Below are 27,508 nucleotides of genomic sequence, written 5' to 3' on the forward strand. Positions count from 1 at the left end.
AACCCTTTACTTAAATTGGTCGAAATGGCGTCGAGGAGATCAACCCGCACGTCTCTTCTTCCATTCACAATTTTCATGGTCGTTCTCGGCCTCGTCTTTTTCGCATCATCAGCCTCCGCCTCATCACCGTCAGCGCCCTCACCATCAGCGGAAGTAGAGCTCATCTGCCACACCGACAACCCATCAGAATGTTATCCCAAAATCTTCCAACCCACGGAAGATTTTCAATTAGTTCACGATGATCAAGAATTACCCCCCGGACTCCACGTACGCCTAAACATCAACACGGGCAAAAAGGAGGCCAAGATCAACGACCCAACCGAGAAGAACCCGGAACTTGAGGGCCTGCCCGTCGACCGCTCCATCGTGGTCGTGGACTCGGACGAAGCAGCACCTGCGGAAGCGCAGATTCCCAAGGACGCGCCAAAATACGAACCAGTCGGCGTGGTGAAGCAACCCAAGCAGGAGTCGGGCGAGTTCTACACGAGTCTCGAGTACGTCAAAAAGGGGCCCCACGGAAGCGACCTTCCCATGGACGAGGCCCTCGAGTTTCTCGAGGACATTTCTCACGACATTTACTACGGCCTCAAAATCACAGAGACCTTTGACACCGTCAAGTCCCTCTTCTGCCTCATGATTGACCCCAAGACACCCGCGCCGTCCGAGGGCGCAGTGCCCCGCGACCAGCAGGCGGCAGCCATCATCTCCGGCGCTCTCCAGAACAACCCCACTGCCCTCGAGGAGGTGACCAAGGTTTGGCCCCAACTCATGGACTCATCCTGCCGCTCCCTCCACAAGGCGCCGCAGCTCAAGATCCGGGACGGCTTCTACGCCTCCTTCGTACGCTCTTCACCTGAGAACGGTGCCGGCGACGCAGCGAACCACGACGTCCTCCGCGCCGCGAACAAGGCCAAGGCGCAAGTCGCCGCCATCAAAGGCCTCATCAAGAGCCCCACCATCCGGGACGACTTCATCGCCAACAAGGGCATGGACCGCCTCCTCGAGGTCCTAGCACCCGAGGACGCGCAATGGGAGACTGCGCAGCGTAAGACCGGCCAGCTCGTGCTGGACAGCTTCCTCGACGAGAACATGGGCGCCGACGTTGGCGTCTGGCCCCTGTTCAAGGCCTCCGAGGCGGACAGGTCCAAGAGGGTTGCCGACCGCGTGAGCGACGAGAACTGGAAGGTTGCGGTCAAGGCGATTATGGAGAAGAATAAGGGCGATTCGAGCCACTGGAGCCGGGATCTGTATGAGAGGCTTGATGCGCATGAGAAGGCGCAGTTGAAGATGATTGGAAAGGATGAGCTGTGATGTGAGTGATGAGAAAGGATGCATAGATCATGACATAGATATACCCAGGTGCTTTCGGTGCCGTTGTTACAGATGATCACTGTCCATGCTGGTGCCCTCAGCGGTATCGTACAAGTGATAAGCCTCAAGTACCTGAACCTCCAGGTTGGTCAGCGAGATTCTGGTGGGTCCAAATGATGACATTCTGATATTGAAGAACAAGGGCTTAATTAAGTTGCAAGAAAGTGGCCACTTTTATCAAAGTTCCCTACGCGACCAAAAAGAAAATTGACAGTCGTAAAACGTCACGGCAAAGTATGAGTGGAAGAGTGAAATGTACTTTTGGTATCTCTTCGTTGAATTCATTCCCATTTTGAGGCTCAAACTTTTTAGCGGACAACGATGTTGTATTGAACTATCATCGCCCAAACAACATGATAGCGGCCTTGCCTTGCTACCAAAACCATTTCCCGTTTCGCCTTGATGCCCGTTTGAATGCAAGAACCTCCCATAGACAGCCCACAACCATACTCTCCCTTACTTCAGGGGGATGAAACGAGAAGAGTGCGTGGCACCGATACCGGGTCTTCCGTGCTTGACGGGGCGGCTGGTAGGCTGTCAGTATTTGTTTCGAGGCGTATCGCTACGTCTAGGCAGCATAATCGGGGTGGAAGGGGGGCACATACTAAGAGATGGAGAATTCAGCAAGGTAGTGACCAACCATCTCGGGCTTGATCTCGACGGTGTTGAACTCCTTGCCGGAGTAGATGCCAATGACGGAGCCGATCATCTCGGGGACGACAATCATGTCACGGAGGTGGGTCTTGACGAGGTCGGGCTTCTCGTTGGGCTTGGCCTCCTGCTTGGCCTTGCGGAGCTTCTTGATCAAGCCCATGGGGCGGCGCTTGAGACCGCGGTTGATGCGCCGGCGGGCACGGGCGTGGACGACATCGCGGAGCTGCTCAGAGTCGAGGTCAAGGAGACTATGGAGCGAGAAGACATGTTAGCTTAGACTGTTCCCCTCATGTGGTGCGATTGATTCTCGGTGTCTTCGGATCGTGAGGTAGGTGGAGAGAGGGAAGATGGTGATGAAACCATCGTGGTGTTCGTCGATCGTGGGGTGCCAGGTGTGATTGATGGTGGTGGGATGTGAGATATGGGCAAACGTACGCCTCGAGGTCGATTCCGCGGTACTGGAACTTGCGGAACGCTCTTCTCTTCTTGAGCTCGGCAGCCTCCTCGGCGTTCTGTATGCGTCCATCCAGTCAGCCAAAAACTGTTCTGTTCCAAGATGTGAAGCCCACGCCACCACGCAACAAGTCCCTCCCCCGTTTTTTTCCTTGTCGCGGGCGCGTCCATTCGAAATTGCTTTATTCTTTTTCCATCGCTCAGGGAAACAGGAGGAGATTCGCACGTACGTATTCGGGGTCGTCAGCCATCTTTGCGGGTTGTGAGTTGCCAGGGAATTCGCTTTCGATGCGGTCTATCGAAGGCGAATAAGCTGAATTGCCGGTGGTGTCGAAGTTTTGGAAAGGATGCTGGGGCTGCAGTCGCTTGGAGGTTTCGCTTCTCTGCGAATCAATCGCCCCACTCGCACTTTTTGGTAGGGTTCGGTTGCCCTCCTACCGCGTCATGTGATCTTTTTGGTTGAAATTTGCTTGGGGAAGGCGGGTGAGCGCTCGGACCATAAGTCCTCCGTTTTTTCTCCGGCCGCCGACCGGACTTCCTGCTCCACACAGGCGCCGACTTGTTCCCTTTCAGCTCCTCTTTTGCCGTTGAAGCTGTTCCGTGCCTCTACCCATGTACGATGGCATCCGACACATGGGACATCTGCGATATATCCTTGATGTTTAATGGTCCGACAAATCACCCAGTTCTTTAGCGTTAACGACCAGGCCTATAATGTCACAATTGATATTAGATCCCGCAGCATCTTACTCACTTCACGCATCCGTACCTAATATTCAGTTTCGGCACTTTGCGGGTCCCTTCTAGATCGATGCATCGGGCGAGCTACAGCCTACAAATCACACAACACATATCAGCGACAACTTGGAGTAGCACGCAACAAGAAGGCATGGGCACCTCATCAGTTTTGAGGGTCGTCTTAAGATTATTCACCCTTAGATGCTCTGGACTCAGCCTCGGCGACCGTGGTTCTACAGCATTCACTTGTTATAAGACGACCCTGTTTATGCTTATCTCGTAGTGAAAGTGGGCAAATACCAAATCCAATCTAGACAGAACCAGGGCATGCTCAAGTGGGTAGGCCAGGCCGGCAAAATGACGAGATTCTCTGCTACCAAGCAACGCCGTCAGTGCCAGGCAACATTACGCAGGAACAAAGATGTAAGTCAAACAAATCAGCACCGGACCCAAGAAGTGTTTAGGAAAGACTGTTACCCTCCAGCATTATTCTCCGTCACATAGCCAACATACATAAAAGTAGACAAAAAGAAAGTTGTATTCATGTATATCTATATCGACCCTCATAGATCTTTTATCATGCCAAACCCAAAAACTCCAATGCTATGCATGTAAATGCCCATATCCTCTATACCATTCCCAGCCTCGGCCCGTTCCAGTGTCTCTTGGTAAAAAAGAACTTAGGCGGAGCCGTTAACACCGTTGACCTTCTTGTACTCCTCGCTGAACTCGTACGTGTTGTAGCCATCGTTGCTCTTCTTCTTGTAGAAAGTAGTGCGGTCGTAGGGGGTGAAGGCGACGTTGTTCTTGACGCGGAAGACGAGGTCCGGGTTGGAGATGAAGTAGCGGCCGAAAGCAACGGCGACATCCCACTTGGCGTAGCGCTCGTCGACGGCCCAGCGGGCGCTGTCGCCGAGGTAGCCACCCGCGACGACGACGGGGGAGATGTTGTCCCACTCCTCGAGGATGAAGTCAAGCGTCTGGGGCTTGGCCTCGTCAAAGGGCTGCACGTCGTCCGTGACCTGGCGGGGCACGATGCCCAGGTTGACGGGGTTGCCGACGGCCTCGACGAGGGAGAGATAGGCGAGCTTATGGCCGGCCTTCTTGATCTCGCGGACAATGTAGGCCGTCTGCTCCCAGGTGTCGGGGCTGGTGGAGTAGGACTCCTGGAAGGTGGCAAAGGGACTCAGGCGCAGGGCGACGCGCTCGGCGCCAACCTCCTCAACGACGGCCTTGACGATCTCGAGGAGGAAGCGGGCGCGGTTCTCGACGGAGCCGCCCCACTTGTCGGTGCGCTTGTTGGCCGAGTCGCGGGTGAACTGGTCGACGAGGTAGCCGTGGGCGCCGTGGATCTCGACGCCGTCACCGCCGGCGGCGATGACGTTGCGGGCGGCGACGCGCCAGTTGTTGATCTTTTCCCAGATCTCCTCCTCTGTGAGGGCGTCGGGCTTGCAGGGGCGGCCGGTCATCTGAACGTCGGAGGAGGAGCAGTACTTGAAGCCGCGGCCCCGGACGAACTCGGGGTCAGCGGCGCGGCCGAGGGACCAGAGCTGCTGGAAGACGTAGCTGCCCTTGGCGTGGATGGCGTCAAAGACGTTCTTCCAGGCGGCGATCTGGGCCGGAGTGGAGAAGTCGGGGAGGTCGAGATCGCCGACGTCGGCCGGGGAGACGGCGGTGGCCTCGGTGATGATGAGTGTGCCCGGGGTCGAGGCGCGGTCGGCGTAGTACTGAGAGACGAGGTCGAGGGGAACGGAGTCGTCGTCGGCGCGGTAGCGGGTGAGGGGGGCCATGACGACGCGGTGGCCGAGTTCCATTCTGCCGGCCTTGAGAGGCTGGAAGAGCTTGGTGTTCTCGGCGGCCATTGTGATTGTTTTGGAAAGGTAGGTTTTGAAAGTCGAAAGGGGGTATCTAGAAATGCAGTTCAAATGGAAGTAGAGAGATGAAATTTACTGTAGATCAGAGTGATGGATGAAGATATAGCTTGTGATGATGGCTCTCTTCACTTGAAAAGAGGGAGGTCTTGAGGGTATTTGTATATTCCAGAGACTTGGTGTAAGTCAACCAAGAGCCCACCACGGACGGCATTGTCGTGGAATCATCTGGAGAGTCCCACCAGGAACATGAGCAGTCCTCGGCACTCGCCCCCACAACTAGATCTTCCCGCAATGAGTTTGTTGATCCATTGGGCGAAAAGACTTTTCCCGTGGCCCTGGAAGGCTTAGAAATGACCTCCCCTCCGTCGTACACGGCGACAACTCGGCGAGCGGGTCGGACGCCTTACCGTCCATTTCTCAGCGAGCCACCAGATCCGCTCACTCTCCGAGCGGTGAAACCGAAGCCGGGTCCTGGTGCTTGTGCCTTGCACTGCTCCATGATGTGAAGGGATTGGGGTGGTGTGGGTTGGGTAAATGCCACTCCAAAGGTAGTCTGAAGAATCCGAGGTACTCTGTAGGGCGCTACACGCGGTGTTCCTGGGCGACAAGGAAAAGTTCTCGAACGTATCGAGTTCCCCTTGGACGAGGTCTCCCTACTAGTGTAGAAAGAACTGCGGCTCCGCAACGGAATGGGTCCGTGTGGGCAAAAAGACGATGACAGACGATAACCTAGAAGGCAACGAATCATGAAGGCGAATTGGGCCCGATATTGCCAAAAGCGGGTTGAGCGTCCGAGCTCTCTTCGAGACTTGGGTGGGCAGCCACGTCGACAGACGAAGTTTTCAAGGGCTCTGCTTAGAAATCGTATAGTACGATGAACAGCAGAGGTGCCAGAGACTGCGAGGCAACGAAGACGGGGCGCGTGGGTGTCGGTGGGGTTGCGTTTGACAGCTTCGAGCTTGTGACTTGATCAACTTGTTGTCTCGCAACAGGGGGCCCAAAACGGTAGGGAGAGCACAGAGAACGTGGTGACGTCCCGGTGGTGATCAGTACCTTGGCCAACATTCAATCTTGCTCAGTGTCCAATTATGAAGCCTGAATGCAGCCTTGTCAGTTCCCAGACCAAGTCTTTGAGGCGTCGACGCAGGCCCAAGAACCAGGAACAGAACTATGCAACCTTAAACTCGTCGGGAAGTTCTGACGTGCTGAGAAATGCTACGAGGTTGCGGCGAACGGCCCGGCGATTCAGATACCTGCCCCACACACCATCGTCCTGCCGCACTACCGGACCTCGGGATTTTGCCGGGAACAAATAACAACAAGGCCAAGCTTCATCAAGAGCCCGCGGCGACTTGGCTGAGAGTGGGATGAAGCCTGTTCATGGTGTACTTTGCTAGGCAAACCTCCAGGGTCTAGATCAGGTAATCTCAAAGCCGTGGCTGGATCGGAATGCCATGGTAATTGCTGCCCCAGTACTTCACAGGAACAAACGTCTACTATGGGCAGATGATTGATAATCCTTCATGAGAGAACTTTTTTCTCGCAGTTGCAGTCTGCCGGTCCGAGATCTGGGATGATGGACGGAATTTTGGTCGTCGGCGATAAGCTTCAGTGTGGCGTGTGTCACCTTATCTCCTAACATCAGCCACACGCCACACCGTTTGCGATGGGGCCCACTTAGAACTCCATCACTGAGGTGCACTTGACATTCTGCAGCAAACAGGGGCACAACGAGGGAATCTCACGATCGCTTCAATTCCGAGCTCACCGTCCCTCACTCTCATTGTTTTAGAATATAGAGACAGTACGCTACTTCAGCTGACCGCGAGCTCAAACCAGACCTCAGAGCACGATGAATGAATACCTGGCACTTATGAAAAGACCAACATCATCTTAGCCCACGGACATCAGCTTTGAACTCAAATGCCATGATCCTCCCATTCCTCCTTCTGAGGCGCTCCCTCGCATCACACTATGCTTCCTCTTCACACTCTTCATAATTAACGCCTACATAAGAACCCACAACAGCCCTATGCCAAATGACACTCCGCGCGGAATCCGGGCAACGATCCCTGTCTTTGCGGCAAGCATCTAACGCAACAGCGGGGTTTTTCGTCCTCTCGTCCTGGTCCGACGCCATTCTCTACTTTGACACAATGTGAATGATAATCTAGGCGGGTCCCAAGGCCGCGTCCACTTCTTCGCTATCCGGCATCTGAGCCGTAGGATCCCACCCAAATGGGGTGGAATACGCACCGAATTCGCGTTGTTCTACTGGAGTAACGGCAATAATCACATAGTGCACTTCCGTGCTGTTAATTAGGACTCTGATCGCGCGTTTATCCACGTGAATCAAGAAAAGGAGGTCTGCGGGCGTAAGACATCTAGAAGCTTCCCCAAACACCTAAAAAAGAGTTCACCACCGGTGTGGCTACATCTCTTGGTGCTCATGCTGGGATTCGAACTCGGGGACTCTCGTATGCGCTAAGCCTGTCGTCGAGTAGGCTGGTTTGCGATGTTAATTGTTGACCATGAACCACTCCACCACCCAGCCCAGTTTGACCTGACCCCCCGACCTAGAGGGGCGCCTGCTGTTGCTGGTGACGGGAATGGGATTGAAGGGGGGTATATACCTTTAAGACGAGGTTCATGACAATGTGCGGAAGGTACCTCTGCCTGGCCGTATTCATACTCGAATACACGTAGTCCCATGGCGCATGTTGGACCTATATACCCGTGTTGGGTGTGATATACCCATGTTCGAGCAAGTGGCAGCACATATGACCAGGTCAGCCATTGGGAAATAGACAGGTGTGGGACATGTCCAAGGCCATTTTAGCGAGTTCGAGCGACGCAAGACAAACGTTGAGTGAGGCGCAGGCATCAGAGATCCGTCATCAACTCTGTGACAAGCAAGGACTTCGGGAGTGGTATGAGGACGTCACCGAATTCCTCCTGGAGGGACCACAAGCAATAGACCACCTATCCAGAGACAAGACGCGCTTGGTGAGATAAAAGCCCGAATCGTACTTGTATATGAGTGAGAGACCGGTCTATGATGCCATGTCACGAAGCTGTCAAGATCCCGCCAGAGTTCTTTCTCATATGTAACTCATCATCCAGTCACGATATCCAATATCAACGAAAGCCAAACCCGAAGACAGCTCGCCACCAACGCCAAATCGTCTTAAAGTACACGCCATCCAACCCACCAGAAACTCCCAATGAGAAAGCGCCGGTCCATCTATTTGTTATGCCAGATAAAGTTCCTCAGCGAATCCCACTCGCTGCTCTGCTGGTAAATATACGTCATGCTGCTGCGCAAACTAGGCTGCAGCTCCTGCGGCTGCCAACGGAACAGGTACATGACCATGGCCCAACTCGTGCTCGCAAAGACGGGCCACGCGTAGTAGCTAATCTTGGCGGAGACGTCGTCGCGGCTGACGACGGGGAGGCCCTTGCCGGGGGCCACGGCGAGGCGGGCGAGCGCCAGGACGACGCGCGCAAAGACGTAGATGACAATCTGCTGGTTCACGCTCGAGATCTTGCCACTGCGCGGCGAGCGCCCGCCAAAGACGATGTAGCCGCCCAGCAGGCCGGCGAAGAAGGAGTCATAGGGCCCTTCCTTGCCCGGGCTGGGGCCGTAGTTTTTGAGGAGGTACATTGTGAGCTTGTAGATTGTCGCAAACTTGGCGAGGTTGCGGGCGTGTGTTCGGGTCGCGCGGAATACAAGGCCTGCTTTTTGGCGGAGTCTGTTGAGGTTTGCTATGTTAGCCGGGAGGTGGTTTCGCTGGGGGTGAGGAGGGTGATCACGTACGTTCCAGAACGGAAGAGGAAAATCATGCTGTAGAGGGCCTGAAGTTAGCGTATTGACTCGACCATGAGAACGGATTGGAGGATGCGCTACATACACAAGGGCATGAGGAAAGCGGACTTTTGCGCCGTAGACGGCTCCATTGCGGGCGCCTTTGACGACGGCGAGAATGTCGTGGTACTTGGGGTCGAGGATGATGCGCTCGATTGCGGCCTATGAATGCGCGTCAGTCCATGCACTCTGGTCCTCGTTCGTATAGCTAGCTCTACCTTGAGGCCATCGAGGGCGGCGAGCGACATGTTTGGCAAAGGTCGTTGCTGGGTGTTGCGTCTATGTGTGGGCGGTCGCAGTGTCTAGCCTCGGCAATTTGTACTCTCCCCTAGTGGACGACGGAATGCGACGATGGAGTCGCTATCGGTTCAACAAAGCTTCCACTCGGCGCATGGAGATCGCGATCGTTTTGGAAAGGCAGCAAATGAGCGACAAGTACAGAGTACGTCTACGGAGGAGAATTTTAGGAGGGTTCGGACCGGAGGTAATGGGGAACGGGGTTGTGTGAAGTTGAGACGGACAAGTTGTGGTCGGGAGTCGTTTGGTGGTGGTGGTTGATGGGCGGTGGATGACCTTTGCGGCAAGGAGTGGTGGACGGTACCCGTACCTCGGCCCCAAGACCTGTCTGGTCCCACGGTTAGAGGTGAAATCTGGCTGGGTTCGGCTCTGGGCGAGTCACGCTGGAGACGGCTTGTCCCCAGCCCCCGGTTCCCCCACATGCCCCTATGACGCAGGGCCGGCGCGCCGCTAAGCCTTCCAGGGATTCGCCCGTCTGGGGAAAACGTCGTGGTGTTTGGGGGTTTTGGCATGTGATGACGGATGGCAATTGAGATAGGACAACATTGCCATTCAACTCCTAGTACTTATGAACATTCAAACAATTCATTCAGTCTTGCACTTCATTGTAATCCATCCGGACAATAAATCGGCCTTCATAATAAATCATATTCGAGCGAAATGGGTGTAGGATTGATGACAAGTAGGGACAATTGCAAGAGTCAATTAATGTCTTGGGCCTCCCACGTGTCAATGAATTCCATGTGAATCTCACTTGGCGCCAGTACCCTGTGGCGGCATGAGCATTCCTTGAACCCCCGATTCTTCACATGTGCTTAAGACTTGCAGCACCAATAGTGCTCATCTCATCTCATCTCAGTCCCAATTCACAGCGCAACGGTCATAACTTCACGACTTACCCCAAAGAGTTTATAGAGATGAGATTTTACAAGATGAAACTGCGGCATCTCACTATGACAGGATACTAGTTTGCGTAGACATGAACCCCACAGTCAACATTCATGCCAGAGATGGCATCGAATCTCAATCCACCCTCAGTTCTTGGGCTCGCAGACTGCAATAAACGGCGATGTTACACCTAAGCAAAGTTAGCCACACAATTCATACATCAAAACGCAGAAGGCAGAACCGGCACTCACCACCAAAAAACAATCTCCCCGTCTTGGCGTCGTGTACAACCGTAGTAGTCCCAGGCAACACCTCCCCAAGCCCGTCCTCGATAATCTTCTCCCACACGTAGACGCCGTCCCCCTCCTTGCGAATACGCACCGCGGCGCTCTTGGGCCTCGCGTTCAGCGGGTCCTTGGCCGCTTGCAGAATCTCGATGCCCCGCGGGAAGATGGCGGCGTAGACGTCGCCCTTGCCGTCTACCGAGAGGTTGTCGATGGCGTATGGCACGGGGATGTCGACCACTTTCTTCAGTCCGTTGCCGTCGTTGCCTGAGAGCACTTCAAACACCTGCACGCCACCCGCCATGGAGCTCGGGACGTAGATGAGGCCGTCGAGGCCGCGGACGAGGCCGTTGGGCATGCGGTGACGTTCGGAGACGCGCTTGCATCCCGTCGAGGCGGAGCAGAATGATACGTCGCCGTCGCCCATCAAGGGGCCGATGAAGAATTGCTACAAGTTACGGTGCATCAGCTGAACCTGTTCCTATCTTGAACATTGCATGTTTTTTTCGCTTACCAGCCCGACTTTGTGGGGCCCATTTGCATTCGTAAAGTAGAAATCCTCGCTAGACAATGCAGCGATGTTGTTCGGCGTCGAAATATTGGCGCTGGCAAACGTGCGGACGTGCTTCATCCCCATCGCCTTGGGCCCGGTCTCGAAAACTTCAATTGTCGAGTTGGCGCCCACGCTCTTCTGGTCTAGGAGAGTGCCAGTGACGGGATCGACGGAAGGGCCATTGTTGACCACGAGGATCTCAACTCTATCGCCCTTCGGTGCGTCAATACCCGTGATCCCGACGAGCTGAAGCAGTCCGTCGCCGGCGGTGCCTGTAAACCCCGGCGTCTCGAGAACGCGGTACTCAAATGCATCGCCCTTGGGTATGTCAATGTCCAGCGCGATGACGGCGTCTCGCGTGGAGCGGCCCGATGCGTTCATGTGCTGTGCGCTAGACGTCGGAGCGGGATGAGGTTAGCTTGCCTTTCCGGATCTCACCGATCCGGCCCGGGAACGGGGAGCGGGGCGATAACACGGGACGGGACGGGTACGGAGATGGGAGGGGCTGCTATTAGAACACGTACTTTGGTAGCCATTGCTGGCGAGAGAGGGGATCAGAACAGGCGAGGAAGAGCTGGCGTGTAGCCTCGGACAGCCACATATCCTCGCATGCCTGCAGTCTTGGATCCTCTATACGACGGCACGAGTAGGGGAAGTCGGAGAGAGGCTGGAATTCCTTGCCGATTCCCAGGCCCAGCCAAATGGGATCCTTGAGCACGAGCTGCAAGGCCACGCCGAGGATCACGGTGAAGATGATGCTCGTTTGGAGGATGAATCCCATGATGAATCGATGTAATCTAAGCCCCCCACGATGCTTGTCGAGATGCGAAAAGACAGACGATATCTTGGCGAAGGTTTGTTCCAGCTTTATAGTTACGGGAAATGTTGGGAACAAAACATGGCAGGTAGGGATCCCTCATTAAGCGAATTCAACGCATGAGGTCAGATCCTTCGGGCACTACCGCTTCGTGATCCACTGTGAAGTAAGCTCGCAAGGGCTTGTCAGAAATAAGGTACTTCTGGATGCCGAGCTCCGTTCGTTTGCTTGGAAGGTCTAGTCGAACCTCAGAAAATCTCAATTATAAAGGATATATCTGGTTCGGCATGGGACTTTGGATATTGGTACGACTTGGAACTGTGTGAATGACGACAGGCTCCCCGACTACAGTGGGCCGACTGAGAGTCTCCTCCGTGTCCGTCGGGTCAGTGCATCGCCGAAGCTCGCTAAGTCTCCGAGGAGTCTCCGTGGAGCCAGAACTCCGGTCTGACCTTCCAGCCGGCCGAAGCCACATCGGAGGGTTGCGTTGGACCGTCCCTGCTTATCTGGCCTCGCAATTAATTTGTCGCCATGGTTTTGTCTCCAACGAGTAATAGAGGAAAGAGGCGTGGGTTACCGCCGTGCTTTCTCCTCCACCTCATCTTAGGCTACATGCCGCCTGCCAGCTCATGCTAAGCCTCCCCGCCTTGTTGTCTCGTTTGCCAGATGAGAAATCACATCTCTTCTTTCTGCCTGAAAATGTTGACCGCAGTTCTCTCCTTTTTCTTTTCACTCTATCTCTTTCCCTCTCGGACCTCCTTCCTCTCTTGTCATTGCATTTCTCATCATTGGTCGTCTAATATATCCTATCTGCAGCCTCTTCCAGAAGCATCATGCCAACGGCGCAGCCTGCTTATGGCAGGCTACACATCCAATAGGGTGGCCAGCGCCGAGTCACACGACATAATCATATTGGTTCGAGGGCTCAAGTGAGGCCGAAATATTGATTCCTGGAGCGCTGCCTGGCACCTCCAAGATATTTATTCTTCTGTTTAGGCCTACGAGCCACGCTTATTATCACTAGGTTTCCCTCGTGTCGTCTCGATGTCGGTCGCTCTCCAACATTCACCACGGATAGCCAGTGGGCTAGTACGATCTGCTTTGAGCGATGCATGGCTTTTACAGCTTGTTTCTACTGTTTGCGACTACAGTCCGAGCAGAAAAAGATATCGAGGGGATCACCAAGCCGTCGGATGTCTTTTGGCAGCTCGCCAATTTGAATGAGAGTGCTCCTGAGAACTCAGGCAATGTCTACCTCGGCGGTCAGAACTACACATGGTGCTGCCTCAAGGCCGTTGAAGCCGGGTTGAAAATCCTCGAGAACGGCACACTAGTCATTCACAACAATTCGATTACCAATATTAGCGTCTTGACAACCGGTGATCTTCGGAGCGCCGCCAATCGAAGTCAGTTTCCATGCGATGCCAAGTATAACGATGTAAGATCTACCACGGCCACAACCACCGAGTCTGCTGAAGCTCATCCGGAATGTAGGCGCATCTTGGTGGTGCACCTGAAGTACGAGTCCAGTACGAATGGTTCATCAAGACCTGTCCGGGTTGGTCTCTTAGCGACAAGTCTAACTTGAACGCCTGGCTTCATTCACTCTCGGGTTTCTTGGTACCAGCAGTTGTTTTCTGCTTATCAGTGCCTAGGCGTCGCAAACTTCATGTTCCTCGGTACGCTTGGTCCAGCGAAACACTTTCTTATTTTACTTATTTTGAATTGCTCTGATCTTGTATTAGCCACTTATTCACAGCGGACATTGGCGGCATCAAAAGCATCATCCCAGCAATTCTCGGTGCTATCATAGCAGGCTTAATTGTCACAGTCGACACGATCATATGGCTCTCCATCTGCTTCGCCTTCGCCGGCCCCATGATTCTCAGTGGTCTTTACGAGGCGTTTTTAGACAACCGGGTTCTAGAGTTCCTCCGGAATAAAATCAATAACAAGCGCTTGACGCTCGACATGCGTTGCCGCTGTCTCATGTTGATACTCATTGGAAACCTAGATCTCGCCTTATCGCAACCCCCTGTTGCTGTTGACCAACAGCGTAGAGATGTAGAAACAGCTACGGATGGAGCCGAACCTCAATTACATCAACCACCAGCCTCGACCGATACCACGTCCATTTCCCTTCCGACTCGGAGCAGTGGACAGCAACCCTCCGTACAACCAAGTGCCAGTAGCGGTTCCATGATGAGAGGGCTTCTACGTCAAACCACAAGTCACTTGACGGCATCCCCGTGGCGTCATATGGAAAACATACTTGACGGTCTTCGGCTTTATGATGATGATCTTGATCCCGACAATGTGTCTCCTCGTCAGTGGGCTAGACGTGGTCAAAGAGAGTTGCCCCGAACACGAGAAACCGACCGTTGCATTATAAGGACGAAAACCCGACTACGCACTATGCTTCACTGCCAGTATTCATTTGGGTCCATTGTTGGAGCACCCGTGATGTTAGTGATATTATTCTTGTAAAGTAATATTACCTAATTTGTGCTAATAAGACTTAGATTCTTCATTGGAGGATTCATCTTCTCCTTCCTGACAAGCCTCGACGAACTTGGCGACGAGAACATCGCGTAAGTCGTTGACCAGCGTTTCGTCACTTCAAGGTACGGAATAGAACTAATTGGAAAATGAAGCGAATCCATCGCCTTTGGATCTTGGTACATGGTTAGTGGATTCAGCCCCTGGGTAAAAAGAATCATTGGTTAACACGAAATAGATCATTCCTCACATTGCCATCATTTCTGGTCTACTACTCGCAGGCAATAATCCGAATATTCTCGAAGGTGTTCTAGCCACAGAGCGTGACCCCAAAACCCCCGAAGACCCAAAGGAAGTCTTCGGCTTCTTACGCTTCGATCTTGTCTATCCCAGTTGCTACAAAGTAGCTTGGCAATGGCTGCGCGGTCACACTAAGAAACGATGGATTGAGAAGCTTCTTGCCGTCTATAGTGGAAACATCGACATTGATTACGAGAATGACGAAGACATCGATGGAGATATGAAGGACCTACGAAACACCACCACTTTATCGCTGCTCGACTGGTTTGTTCTGCTCTTTCTTACCTTGCTGCTGGTTGGGATCCCTTACTTGTTCGCGTTCATGCTGGCATACTTTACTCCTCAAATTGGGCTATCCTGTCGCTCCTTGACGTTTCTGGTGTATTTCGGTCTCCAGATTGCACAGGTCGGTCTTTGGCTTTGGGCCTATGTCGGTCCTCCAGGCATTATCGAGGGACATACAAACGTCATCAATGCCACCATCGACATCAACGGTAATGCCAACGCCGCGAATCCCGTCAATCTCGCCAACGGCACTCACAATACCAGAAATATGAGTAACATGAATATGACCAACAAAACCAACAGCACCGCCAACACCGCGAACGACCATCATCGGGGCGTGTTTGGGAGAGGAGGATGGCTAGACAAGCGAGGCTTCTTTGATCCTTCGAGAGCTCCATGGCATGCAGATCCGCGACCGCCCAGGATCAATTCCGATCCCGACTCGAACTCTGTGTCCAAGTTTAGACTTTTTCTAAATCACATGAAAAGGCCAAGATCCGATGTTCCACACAAATACTGGTTCTTGTTGTGGTTCTTTCTCTACTACTCATTGCAACTCATTTTCGGACTGGGTGCCGTCTTCGTCAGCCTCGGGGGCACTTTGATGCAAATCATGGGTGTTTACCGCACCAACATGTGTTTCATTAACGCGCATCACTGGTTGGAGCCAAAAGAGAGACGGCCGCCGGTCGTGCTGTCGGTCAACAGCCGGGCGATGATTAACTCTGCTACCAGTAAGCTACAGACCATACTTTCTTTGTTAATTAGGGAGGACTCATAGCTGCCTGGGGAGACCACGATTTGACATGTGGTAGCATACTGGGAGCCAGTCGCCATCGCCGCCATAGCCTTCATGGCGGTCGTGAGCTTCGTAGGATGGTGGTACCAGCGACGTATGCGCGATGTATTCGGACAATGTGAGTCTCGCGAAACACTCGGCAATGATATTGATTATGGTGCTATTCTAACAAGGAGAAAGTGGTGAAGAAAATTGACCAGCCAGATCTTAGACGCGTTCCACACCATGTTCGGCCGGCTTCAGAAACCGGGACAGACCATGCCGTTGGCAATCAACAAAACTCATCGTCTTGAGAAGACCAGTGGCAACAATGGATGCTGCAGTTTAGAGTTTCATTCCTGAGCAAACGAATAATTCTTGGCCACATTCAAAAAAACTTCATTTAATTCCAGCTTGCTCTCTCTCTCTCTCTCTCTCTCTCTCTCTCTCTCTCTCTCTCAAATGATGTCGTTTATGGATGCTTCAATGGTTGCAATACCCGAGGAATTAGGCTTTACGTTTAAGAAGTTCAGGGAAGAGATCCCAAGGATTGGAAGGTTGTAATTCGTTGCCATTCGCTCATCTCCCCAGTGCGGAGAACATGTCCGTCGTTCATCATGAGCCAACATCATTGTCGCCGCCGATGTTTTGTTCGCACATCCAACGTTACATCCCCCAGCATCCGCATCAAGTGCTAATAAGGATTACCGTCAGTAATAATGGAACATGCTTCCATTGTGGATTTGGGCAGCAAGCCAGCATGCCAAGGGCTCAGTACCACTATGCATATCCTGATCAAATGCGCAGAGGTGATACGTTGCGTTATCAGGCCTCAATTCCAGAGGACAGCCTTCAAATGTATCGTTGATATTGCGCGTCGTGTTGAACGACTTTGAGGTCGGATGTAGTTGGTTTAGCTCATACCAAAAATCCAGAGTGGCACTTTCTGTAGAAGCAAGCACACGGCGAGCACGGGAACAACCGCCGCTAGATTAGGAGAAGCCATATTGCAAGTAACAAAGCCGAAGTGGTGAACGTTAGGCACCAGCTTTCGACTTGTGGTGCCCAGACAAGGATTGAGTGCGACCGACGGGGTCGGGTCTCTTCAATGTCAGCCCGCGGCTTCTGGGGTCCCTGTCCTCTCACCTGTGATGTGGAGCCCCGAGAGCCGCAAGAGGGAATCAATATTTCTGACAGGATGAACAGGATGGTTTATTGGACGAGTTCTACGAATACACCGCTTCCTGCAGGGGAAGCCGGGATTTTACGTGGGTGAAGGATTCAAGGACAGGAACTCAGCCCAGCGCGAATCTCCACAGCGTAGATGCAATTGATCCTTCAATGGCATCCGTAGAGGCATTCAGCAAGCTTCTGCTTCCTGGGTAGGCAGCCAGATTGAGATGACCAGGGAGAGAGGGAAAAAGTCATCCTTGATCAAGTCAGCTCGTGGAGTTGACATGATGCCACAAAACTCTTGGTACTGGCTCCGACATGCCGCGCTTACAAGACGCGATGGAAATGGAAACACATAAAGAGTCCATCATGAGACGCCTCAACTCGTTTTGATGTATCGCCACCCATAGGTCGACAAGAAACCCCCCCAAGACTAGAATCATAATGTTCAACCTCGCGAAGACCCTCACCGCAGGCCTGGCCCTCGTAGGCCTGGCCACCACCACGCCGGTATCCCTCGACAAGCGCCTGCCAGGCCGCGTCGTCCGCGCCGGCGACCCCGTCGTCATCGACCCGACCGGCAACTACATCCGCGTCAGCTTCATGAACGACGGCACCCTCATCGGCGGCTACGCGGCGAAAGAAGGCTCGACCAGCATCCTCCGCGTCGTTCGCTCCACCGACGGCGCGCAGTCCTGGCAGCGCATCGGCGAGGTCTTCCGCGGCGAGAGGGCGACGCACGACATTGACAACGCCATGCCGATCCAGCTGCCGGGCGGCCGCATCCTGTACGCCTACCGGAACCACGACCGCACGGGCGCTGAAGGGCACTACACCTACTTCCGCATCTCCGTGTCGTACTCGGACGACGGCGGCGCGACGTTCAAGTATCTGTCTACCGTCGAGGAGCACGTGCCCAACGGCGTCAACGGGCTGTGGGAGCCGTACCTGCGTCTGGCGAGGGATGGCACGCTGCAGTGTTACTATTCGGCCGAGAACTCGGCTGATGACCAGGACAACTTTATGAAATACTCCAAGGACGGCGGTCAGACTTGGTCGGCCTGGATTCCTGTCTCGGGCGGCCATCGTTTGTCCCGTGACGGTATGGTCGGTGTTGCGCCTATTGGCAACGAAGGAGACTTGATGTAAGTTGGGTGGTAATCAAGCTTCCCTACCCATCCGGAAAGAGAAACTAACAGCGAGCCCTTCACAGTGCCGTGTTCGAACACACCAGAGAAGGCAGGTTCAACGTCGATTACGTCCTCTCCCACGACGACGGCTACACCTGGGGCGAGCGTGGCAGCCTCTACACGGCGCGCAACGGCCGCATGTCGGGCGCGCCGCAGGTGTACAACGTATGGGGCACGCTCGTCGCCAGCTTCATGACCAACGAGGACGTTGAGGGTGCCGACGGCTACAACTTTGGTGAGATGAAGGTCATCACCAGTGTCGACCACGGCAAGACATGGAGCGGCAGTGTCGTGACGGGACCCGCGCAGGCCCATTGGCCTGGACTTTTCAACAGGGACCCGACGCATTTCCTGGCGCTGTACTCAAGAGAGGGTGTCGGCGCTGTTAGTCAGTTGTATGAGTTGGTGAACTAGGCATAGGGGTCGTTTAAGAATCGGCCAAACTGTCGCGTATTGTTGTTTGGGGCTGTGTATGAATGGTTCACCGTTGGAGTAATATGATAATGACTTGGATGAAATTGTTTGACTGTTGCTCGTGTCGTCGAGCACGCTCTGTGCATGGTGTCAAATCATTTTCAGAAGATGTAGCTGAAGTTCAATAACGACCTTGGCCAGATTGTTCTCCATAGAAAGGATACGGATGTCCTCCATCCACTGCGGAAAATACACTGGACGTAAAAGAGTTGACATAGCTGCCAGAGGGAACGGACTGAGCTTGAGATGGGCCAGGCATTTGGTCAACTGCATTTGGCGCTGCCTGCGATAATCCGTTTGCTGGCAGATTGGAGCTCGTCTGTTTCTCCGAGGCTCGCGTTGAATCAGGAGCCTTCACTGCCCCTGTTTTCTTTGGTGGATTCTTCTTCTTGACGGGTTTCCTCTTCCTCTTCTTCAAGGGCTTTCCATTTGCATCGACAGCGTCTTCGTCGACAACCTTCCGCTTGCGCCCGCGTGCCTCTGGGAGATCCGGGTTGTTGTGGCGCGTACGGTCGCACCCGTACGGGTCCTTCAGAAGCTCGCGACCTGTTCGCTCGCTGATATCGAAGAACTCATAGAGATCCTTCCTCTTGAACTTATAACCCTAAGCAGTAAGAAATGTCTAGGCCCCACGGAACCGTGCCTTTTTAGGCGTGTCGTGCTCTTTATGGCCCATGATGGTGGTGGTTCGATAGTGAGCTGGGCATCTGTTGGACAAACATGGGTGTAAGCGCGTGTTAGATATTACCTTATAAACCGGCAGTGTATTTTGATGACGGTGATAAGGAACGACGAAGCTCAGCTGAAGCCTTGCAGGTGGGACCAGCTGGCAGTCTTAGATACAGGCACCTTCAATGCCGCGGGGTGATAAGATAAGATTTTGCATCCTGGCGATAACGATAAGCAATTTTTTTGACGGCGGCTTCAACTTTACCGCAGAATTGAGATCAGTTCGCATCCCAGCCACTTGCATCAAAGACCCGACGGACGACAGATTCGACCACCGGCACAATGCTTCGTCAAATGTGAGTCGCGGCAACCGCACAACGTAGCCATGCAGACAAGTAGCTAATAATTGCTCAACAGAAAACCCCGTAATGCTCGCTCCAAGCGTGCGCTCGAGAAGCGCGAGCCCAAGGCCCAGTACGTTCCCCCGATCTCGACGAACAAGTTTGACCATGATCGCAAGCTAATTCAGCAACCTTTCTCTCAAACAGAGAAAACCCCAAGACGGCATTGTTCCTCCGCGGAAGCTCATGCTCGCAAGTGACACAAGATGCCATCAACGAGCTCTACCAGATGCGCCAGCCGCTCGCCAAGCGCTTCGTAAAGAAGAACGACATCCACCCCTTTGACAACGCCGACTCGCTCGAGTTCTTCTCGGAAAAGAACGACGCCTCCATCCTCGTCTTTGGCCACACCTCCAAGAAGCGACCCCACGCCCTCACCCTCGTCCGCACCTTCAGCTACAAGGTCTTTGACATGCTCGAGCTCTACCTCGACCCGGACACCTTCCGCACCCTCGCCCAGTTCAAGGGCAAAAAGGTCCCCATCGGCCTCAAGCCCATGCTCAACTTCGCCGGCACCGCCTGGGACAGCCCCATCGCCAACGAGTACACCCACGCCAAATCCTTCTTCGCCGACTTCTTCCGCGGCGAGCCCACGGACAAGATCGACGTCGAGGGCCTGCAGTGGATCGTCTCCATCACGGCCGACGAGCCCACCGACGACGCCGCCAAGCCCGCCATCCGCCTTCGCGCCTACACCATCACCACCAAGCGCAGCGGCTCCAAGGTGCCCCGCGTCGAGGTCAACGAGATTGGGCCCCGGATGGACTTCCGCGTCGGCCGCGTGCGCGAGCCCGAGGAGGGCATGCTCAAGGAGGCCATGAAGAAGCCCCGCGGCACCGAGGAGCGCACCAAGAAGAACATCACCACGGACGCCATGGGTGACAAGATGGGTCGCGTGCACGTCGGCCGCCAGGACTTGGGCGAGCTGCAGACGCGCAAGATGAAGGGTCTGAAGCGCAGCAGGGACGTGGCGAGCGAGGACGAGGGGGAGAAGGGTGACGCGGAGGAGAAGCCCAAGAAGGGTCGCAAGGAGTAAAGTGCTTGGAGTGACAAAAGAATACGGCGACGGTTATGAGAAAGAGAGAGAGAGAGTGTGTGTGTGTATGTGTGTATTGCGGAGGAAACTTGATATACATATCCGAGTGGGAAAAGAGACGACGCAGCGGAGGATCGACCACTCATTGGCGTTTTGTTTTTGGTCAGGAGGCATCCCACGGTTGGAGTTTTGAGCTTCTTTCAGCAGATGGTCGGCAGATTACAAAAGCAGGAACAAAGTCGCAAAAAGCATTTGAAGACCTCTATTCATTCCACTACAGCCATGCTTCTTTCTCTAATGTAGGCCAACTAGGTGATGTTCGCGCTGATGGGACATCAACTAACACGACCACCTCACTCACAGCTTCAGTTCAAGATCCGAAACCCTCCAGACCAGACGCTCACCGCTGGGATCCCTCTTTCTCAGCAACTCAATCGCCTTTTGCGCTCTCTCCAGCATGGTGGCGCCCTCGACAATCTTCTGCTTGTTGGGCTTGATGATGCCCTGCTCCAAGAGCGTCGGCACAATCTCTCTCTGCATCTTTTCCTTGAAGAACTCATTCTGTGTTACCGAAATATCAGCCTTGCCAATCTCATGGCAACATACTCACTCGACGAAGAAACGAATGGAAATCCAAAAACTCACCGCAAGGTAGAAATGCGTCCTCACCCCCCGGAGCTCGACACCATCAGCCCACTCCCCAACCAACACGATCCCCACCTCCATCTCGTACTCCGGCTCAACCTCCTCCGTCGCGTCCCTCACAATGACAGGCAACATGACGGCAACCTTTGTCCCCCGGCCCGCAATCTTCGTCAACGGTCTCAGCGTGCCCTCGACGGACCCGATACAATCCAACACGAACGGCACGCCCCGCTCACCGACGGCCCCCAGAATCTTCTCCACGACGTCGGCGTCCCGGTAACTAAACGTCTCCCGCGCGCCCATCGTCTTCAGCTGCGCGTGGTGTTTCTCGCTCGCCACGGCCAGGACGTTCCGATATCCCCAGTGCCGCAGCACCTGCACCGCGTACACGCCGACACTGCTCGCCGCGCCCCAGACAAGCACGGCGTCGTCCCTCGCACGCGGGACCCATTCTCCCTCGGCGGGTCGAGGCCACGGCAGCTCTAGCCCCAGATCCGCCGTCACGGCGTGGAACACGGTGATCAGGTTCGTCGGCACCGTCGCCGCCTCCTGCGGGGTGACGTTCGCGGGCAGCTTGGAGACCAGGTACGCCGGCACCGTCGCGAAGTCCTGGTGCGCGCGCTCGCTAAAGTGGTGGAACGCAAACGTAAAGATCTTGTCCCCCGGGTTCAGTCTGTCGGCGTCCGCTGGGTCCTGGCCGGGGCCTACGGCGACTACGGTGCCCGCTGCGCCGCCGCCCATGACTTCCGGGTGGTTGCAGAGGAGGCCGCCGTCGGCGCGGTGGAGGTCGAGGGGGCTGGAGGCGGTCCATTCGTTGAGGATGAGGATTTCGCCTGGTCCCGGGGGAGTCGTCTCGCGGTCGAGGAGGATGAGGGGTGCGCGTTTGGCGGGTGTGGCGACGGCCTTGTGGGTTTTGGGGATGGTTACCATTTTGTGTGATTCTTTCTCTCTGACGTTGGGATTACGAGATAGTTGTGTGTATAGTAGGGAAGATTCAACCTGCTTCGCGTACAAACGAGTCTGATGATGGCGTAAGAAGATTGTCTTCACTATAGGCAACACCAACACACGTGAAGTTGAGAGATTCTCGTGCCATTTTTGTACTCAGTCCTTACTTATCCCCACTAACAACTCCCAACGAAATTTGAAATGTCAAACCAACAGAAGCTCAGCATTGCATTCGAATCCCAAATCACCACGGACACAGGATGCTGAATAAGCTTGGCGCAAGGGAGTTTCGGCCCCGGTTTGTAGTTGATGTCGTGATTTCTAAGCTAGATGACTGGAGAAGGGATGAGCCGTGGCCCCCGCTTCCATCCAATCCATTAGCATTCCCCTCTTGTCCTCTTCGTCCGATCTAGTCCCTATTGTCTGCCCTAAATGAGTGCTTCTGGAAGGGAAAGAGGACTATTTCAGAAACTTGGTTTTTGCTGGTGCTGTGTAACTTGGCAGTTACTTAACGAGGGTATGTTACGTCATGATGGCAATTCTTGATTGCGATGTTCGATTTGGAGTAAGGAAAAGTATTCTGTCGTACCCAAATGCGTTTTGCTATGAATCCTTAGATCTTGGGTACTGGGTATGCATTGAGACAAAATATCAATTGATTCTCTGGAATTAGCCAGAGGGATGCTTGAATGATCATACTGTGCCGTGTAGGGACAAAACCGGCCTAAATCCTTGACTTGGGGCAACGGAACTGCCGCCAAACGGGTCCGTAGCCCGGTCTTTGCCCCCCGACCAGTCCCACTTAACCCGGTACTCGCTCAGTCTGCCGGTCGGCAAAAATGGGGAACGGCCTACTCTTCCATTCATATCGTGTCGACTCGCCTGACTGGGCAGCTGATACATTGAGCGCGCGCTCGCGCGTCTAGTCAGTCTGATGTTGAGACGCCGAGTCGAGTCGCGCCTCTGACTTAGGTACTAGGATATCCGGACTTGGTCTAGATACCTAGGCGGTCGATGAGGATGGTCACTGCGAAAGTTGTTCATTCTTCACGTGAAAGGATAGCAAATTGGGGATAGAGAGAATTCGTGGTGTTGTTCTATCAAGATCCATGTCCCATCTGGGGAACCGGTAACACCTCTTCATATCCCTCCAATTCCCCCGAGTTGTCAAATGTGAAAAAAGGAAAAAGGCTGAGCGTAGGTGTCGACCCAATCCTTGGAGTGTGGCAGCCCGTAAGACGATGGCTTGCTCCCCATATTCCCGCCAACCCACCGTCGTTATCCTAACCCTAGCCAGGCGCGAGAGCCATTGGCGCCCCCTTCCTCCCCCTCTTGAGCGGGAACAAAGGCAACCTCCTCAAGCTCCCCCTCTCCTCTCAGCTGGGTTCGCAAAAGCCATCTCTCCTCGCGGCACCTCCCATCTCACCCAAGGTCCGTCTCTGCCGACACCTATCGACTAGCGACAGCTTGCAAAAAGGGAGCGGAAAACACATAGGAGACGAGACCTTTATTTGTGTTTCTTGCCCTTATTGCGTGCCGTGATGAAAAAAATTGTAAAGAAAATGTTTGATAAAATCGTTCAGAACCCAAGGAAAAAGTCCATCAGGGTCCCCCCACACGAGGGGAACCCCATGAAGATTCCATCCAAACTCCGTTGCGCCATTTGGTATATCCGTTCATGGCATCCATAATGAAAAAATCGCTTCATCCGTAACAGTCAAATCCGTCTGTTCTTCATCGAGATCAAATCGCACGTTCGCTTATCGCTTATCGCAAGCACACAAGAGTCCACTGATAGGTAGCAGCAAGTGTGTTTTACATGCGCGAGGGCTGGTTGAGAACATTGTAGCCCATGGGGCCGACGGGTACCGTCCTCTTGGTCTCGATGCCGTGCTCGAGGTCGTAGCGGTAGGTGGGCGGGTTTCCGACCTCGCGGAGGGCCTTCTTGACTCTTGATCGGAGGGAGCGGCGTTCCTTGACGGCGGGTGCTGCTGCTACTGTCACAGCGGGGTCCTTTTCGAAGGATTCCTTTTCAAAGGAGCAGATGGTCGAGGTCTCGGAGAAGGTGGGGGGTGCGTATGTTGCTTTGGCCATTGTTGCGGTTTGAGGGGTTTGGATGATGGTGGATGTGTGGTTAATGGTGATGATCGTAGGTAGTAGATGTGGTGAGGGTGGTGAATGTGGTGACGGGTAGCTTCTTGTAGTATTGCTGGTGTTGATAGCGTTTGATTGATGGACGATTGGTAGAAAAGGCTGATTGATTGCTGACGCAGGCCAAGATGAAGAATTGGTAGAGGCTGGGCGTGGCATGCTCTTTATAAGTATGTTTTCCAAAACGAAGCGATGCACCGCCTCAAATGCCATGGAACGCAATGTCACTGTATCCTGCATCCATCCTGTACCTACGCAGTAGTGTACACTACCTTGGAACCTAAGGAAGGTATCAAAGTATCAAAGTATCCTTTCGTAGGACTCATCTATTCCAAGCAAAAGCCGGCGGCGTGGTTTGGGGGCCCCCAAAAACGGGCGCAGAAACCTGAACAAGCATCTTCCCCCCTTTCCTCGTCCCAACCCAAGCCATCCCATCCCATCGCACACACACACACACGCACTCGGACACACGCAACTTGCACACGCATCCTCCAAAGATTCCGTCACTGGGAGAATTACCCCCCTCCCCTGGTCCTATCCCAAGGCATCCAACCAGGCCCCCGGAACAGATCAAGGTCGTGTATCCACACCATTGCGTCGCCCATAACCAACAATTGGGCTTGCGTGGGCGTGTGACGGGAAGCTTATTGAGCTTAACCTCTTTCGCCCCCTCCCTCACACCGTCATGTTCACAATATCATACCGCAGTATTCACTGGGAGTTCTTAGCAGGACTAAACCACAACAGGTAAGTAAGACTACCCAAAGGGATTCCTGTACAGGCAAGACATTACGCCGGTTCGCGTCAGTTTGTCAATGCGTCAAACTGCCCCCCTCTATTATGAATCCTCTAGTGGTAGCCTCGAAACTTACTCTCTCCCTGCGTGAGCACGACGCTGTAAGTAATAGCTTGCCAGTTGCCTGGCAAGCCTGGCACTGAGCAGTTTGGCAGTGTCGCTCTAATCCTCCTTGGTCCGATAAACTTCGGCCATGAGTCACTTGGCGCAAGGCTCAACCCTGACGATGCGTCCGCCTACATCCGAATCTTGCTACTTCGCCATCCTTCATTCACTATCGCATGGATCACAAGAGCATCACGGCGTGCCTGGCAAAGTCCCGTACGGGCGGCAGGGCGGCAAGGCGGCAATCGAAAATCCAATTCAATGCGAGCAAAGAGCAAAGGAGAAAATCTCAATTCATCCCATCATCGCCAAAACTGACAAGCTGCGATAGAAAAGTTTCTTTCTTTTTTTCTAATTATTGCGAAACCAATGCCACTTTGGCATCTTGGCGAACCCTCCGTTCAACTCAGCCCCAAGCCATCGCCGACGCACGATCTTGACCCAATTGATTGAGGCTTTCCCGCGCGCATTTTGTCGTGGAAATTCACCAGTGCACGACAATTCGCTTTCGTGCTAGGCTTTACACTGCAATTGCTGTGGATACCATACCGAATAGACTCATCAACTCATACCACGTTTAGACTCACAGTGACTACGCAACGCAATCACCTTACGACGTCAATGTCATACCTAATTCACTTGGAAATACGCATACATTCAGACATTGAGATCTTCCCCCCCGGTCCCGTGGTAGCGGGTTCCACGGACCACGTAAGGCAAGGTATTGGGGCCGGATACAGCAGATCAACGGCCAACGCGGCCGTTCGGTTCCCGGCACCGCTACCAACCAAAAAATAAGCGTCAGATTTACTTAACCCCGCTCCCCTGCCTCCAGGGCTACGCAAACCAACAGGCACCAACAACACCACAGCAACTCTAGCGTAGGAATTGATCCGCCATAGGACAAATAGGACTCGTAACATTGTAAGACGGCAAGATAGACCACCGGTCGGCTGTGCATACCTACCTCGTCGAATACCTCACAGTATACGTGGTAGACAGACTCAGACCTCTCTCTCATCGCAGTGAGAAACCTGAGATCTCGCCGCCGGTGAGATTCTTTCCTGCGTCGTGAGTCACTCCCCCAACGCGCCCGCCATTGTTACAAAAAAAAACACGCAAAACATCAACATCTGGCGTTTAATCTGCCCTGTCTAGGAATGATTTCTCCACTGTGCGGTACCAATTGTAAGACCCCGTCTCTACCTTGGTGATGGATACCCACGATAGCGATCTCGACTTTTTTCGGCGAGCCAGAAACGCCTCAACGAATAATTGATTGGATCAGCAGTACTACGGGGGAACGCCGTGACGTTTACCTGTACGAACACTTCCACTGCCGGCCGGTACACGCCGGACTGATTACCCCCCCGAGGGGCCAGATCAGCCCTAATGCGAAGCACTGCATTACTGCGAAAGGGACTTTGGGGCTCCGGTGACTCCTCGCCTGACAGGCTCACCAGTCACCACAACCCAAACGAGTTCGCCGGTTCTCGCATCATGTCACAGCCTACCTAGCGGTACGTATACAGGCAGATACTCCACCAAAGTTAGATCGTGAGAAAAAAAAAAGTCCTGCATTACACGTGGAATCCATAGTAATCACTCCGCCCTCCATCCGTAAACCCAGCAAAAAAAAAAAAAAAAAAAAAAAAAAAAAAAAAAAAAAAAAAAAAAAAAAAAAAAAAAAAAAAAAAAAAAAAAAAACCAAGAAGGAAAAAAAAAAAAAACCCCCCCCCCCCCACCCAAAAACCAAAAAAAAAAAAAAAAAAAAAAAAAAAAAAAAAAAAAAACCCTCCAACGAAGAAAACATCTCGCTGGGGACGAATTAACAAACGTGTCCCTCGCCCCCGATGTGAATCTCCCACGCCGGGTGAGCCCCTCCGGACTCACTCCCAAGATGCCCACCCATGTCGGCAGTCATCCACTTGAAGCAGTCGTCGTCACAAACGCGGCTCTGTCAAAGAATCCTCATCCAACACGCCCTGAGAAAAAAAGCTTGTCTTTCCATACGATCTCTCCGAGTCCCTTGGCAGGCCAAGGCTCCCTCCTACCGGCTTGGCTTTCCCGAACGAGAGCCGTCTTGACCCTTCCATTGGGATCTGCCTATGAGAATGAAACCCCGTAGCCTCCTCCGTAACGACGTATCACACCGTAAGGCACCATCGAGTTAGGCTACCATCATGCTTCGACGTCGGGCTATAGGCGGCTGGGGCAGGCCATCCTCAGGCTTCCATGGCTTCTGCCCAAGTTACCTAGGTGGC

General features: G+C 53.6%; 11 protein-coding genes across 11 annotated transcripts; 4 read left to right on the forward strand and 7 right to left on the reverse strand.

Moving 5' to 3' along the window:
• Window positions 1-24: 24 nt before the first annotated feature.
• On the forward strand, window positions 25-1,311 carry CTAM01_07723 (nucleotide exchange factor SIL1; the record flags this gene model as incomplete). Its single annotated transcript, XM_060523744.1, has 1 exon — window positions 25-1,311. One exon carries the CDS (start codon window positions 25-27, stop codon window positions 1,309-1,311), a length of 1,287 nt encoding a protein of 428 aa, XP_060381491.1.
• Window positions 1,312-1,827: 516 nt separating this feature from the next.
• CTAM01_07724 (40S ribosomal protein S15) lies at window positions 1,828-2,861 on the reverse strand (the record flags this gene model as incomplete). The annotated part of the gene is made up of 4 exons (XM_060523745.1): window positions 1,828-1,897; window positions 1,977-2,273; window positions 2,461-2,537; window positions 2,709-2,861. Coding segments are annotated over 4 exons (597 nt in total), but the record flags the coding sequence as incomplete, so codon positions are not given.
• A 1,035-nt stretch (window positions 2,862-3,896) lies between these two features.
• Window positions 3,897-5,589, reverse strand: CTAM01_07725 (NADPH dehydrogenase; the record flags this gene model as incomplete). The annotated part of the gene is made up of 2 exons (XM_060523746.1): window positions 3,897-5,124; window positions 5,498-5,589. 2 exons carry the CDS (start codon window positions 5,587-5,589, stop codon window positions 3,897-3,899), a joined length of 1,320 nt encoding a protein of 439 aa, XP_060381493.1.
• Window positions 5,590-8,334: 2,745 nt separating this feature from the next.
• On the reverse strand, window positions 8,335-9,203 carry CTAM01_07726 (peroxisomal membrane protein 24; the record flags this gene model as incomplete). Its single annotated transcript, XM_060523747.1, has 4 exons — window positions 8,335-8,842; window positions 8,908-8,934; window positions 9,002-9,117; window positions 9,174-9,203. 4 exons carry the CDS (start codon window positions 9,201-9,203, stop codon window positions 8,335-8,337), a joined length of 681 nt encoding a protein of 226 aa, XP_060381494.1.
• Window positions 9,204-10,286: 1,083 nt separating this feature from the next.
• On the reverse strand, window positions 10,287-11,758 carry CTAM01_07727 (uncharacterized protein; the record flags this gene model as incomplete). The annotated part of the gene is made up of 4 exons (XM_060523748.1): window positions 10,287-10,330; window positions 10,392-10,872; window positions 10,939-11,368; window positions 11,502-11,758. The coding sequence occupies 4 exons, from the start codon at window positions 11,756-11,758 to the stop codon at window positions 10,287-10,289; spliced, it is 1,212 nt and encodes a 403-aa protein (XP_060381495.1).
• A 1,034-nt stretch (window positions 11,759-12,792) lies between these two features.
• CTAM01_07728 (uncharacterized protein) lies at window positions 12,793-16,005 on the forward strand (the record flags this gene model as incomplete). The annotated part of the gene is made up of 9 exons (XM_060523749.1): window positions 12,793-12,883; window positions 12,946-13,232; window positions 13,289-13,473; window positions 13,540-14,259; window positions 14,317-14,385; window positions 14,449-14,479; window positions 14,532-15,612; window positions 15,694-15,795; window positions 16,001-16,005. Coding segments are annotated over 9 exons (2,571 nt in total), but the record flags the coding sequence as incomplete, so codon positions are not given.
• Window positions 16,006-17,273: 1,268 nt separating this feature from the next.
• Window positions 17,274-18,433, forward strand: CTAM01_07729 (uncharacterized protein; the record flags this gene model as incomplete). Its single annotated transcript, XM_060523750.1, has 2 exons — window positions 17,274-17,974; window positions 18,043-18,433. 2 exons carry the CDS (start codon window positions 17,274-17,276, stop codon window positions 18,431-18,433), a joined length of 1,092 nt encoding a protein of 363 aa, XP_060381497.1.
• Window positions 18,434-18,583: 150 nt separating this feature from the next.
• Window positions 18,584-18,766, reverse strand: CTAM01_07730 (uncharacterized protein; the record flags this gene model as incomplete). Its single annotated transcript, XM_060523751.1, has 1 exon — window positions 18,584-18,766. The coding sequence occupies one exon, from the start codon at window positions 18,764-18,766 to the stop codon at window positions 18,584-18,586; it is 183 nt and encodes a 60-aa protein (XP_060381498.1).
• A 738-nt stretch (window positions 18,767-19,504) lies between these two features.
• Window positions 19,505-20,599, forward strand: CTAM01_07731 (brix domain-containing protein; the record flags this gene model as incomplete). The annotated part of the gene is made up of 3 exons (XM_060523752.1): window positions 19,505-19,518; window positions 19,580-19,636; window positions 19,711-20,599. 3 exons carry the CDS (start codon window positions 19,505-19,507, stop codon window positions 20,597-20,599), a joined length of 960 nt encoding a protein of 319 aa, XP_060381499.1.
• A 357-nt stretch (window positions 20,600-20,956) lies between these two features.
• Window positions 20,957-22,174, reverse strand: CTAM01_07732 (zinc-binding dehydrogenase; the record flags this gene model as incomplete). Its single annotated transcript, XM_060523753.1, has 2 exons — window positions 20,957-21,160; window positions 21,245-22,174. The coding sequence occupies 2 exons, from the start codon at window positions 22,172-22,174 to the stop codon at window positions 20,957-20,959; spliced, it is 1,134 nt and encodes a 377-aa protein (XP_060381500.1).
• A 1,833-nt stretch (window positions 22,175-24,007) lies between these two features.
• CTAM01_07733 (uncharacterized protein) lies at window positions 24,008-24,286 on the reverse strand (the record flags this gene model as incomplete). The annotated part of the gene is made up of 1 exon (XM_060523754.1): window positions 24,008-24,286. One exon carries the CDS (start codon window positions 24,284-24,286, stop codon window positions 24,008-24,010), a length of 279 nt encoding a protein of 92 aa, XP_060381501.1.
• Window positions 24,287-27,508: the final 3,222 nt, after the last annotated feature.

The sequence above is a fragment of the Colletotrichum tamarilloi genome (assembly GCF_030869305.1).
Source record: "Colletotrichum tamarilloi strain Tom-12 chromosome Unknown Scaffold_25.1, whole genome shotgun sequence".
Taxonomy (NCBI): Eukaryota; Fungi; Ascomycota; class Sordariomycetes; order Glomerellales; family Glomerellaceae; genus Colletotrichum; species Colletotrichum tamarilloi.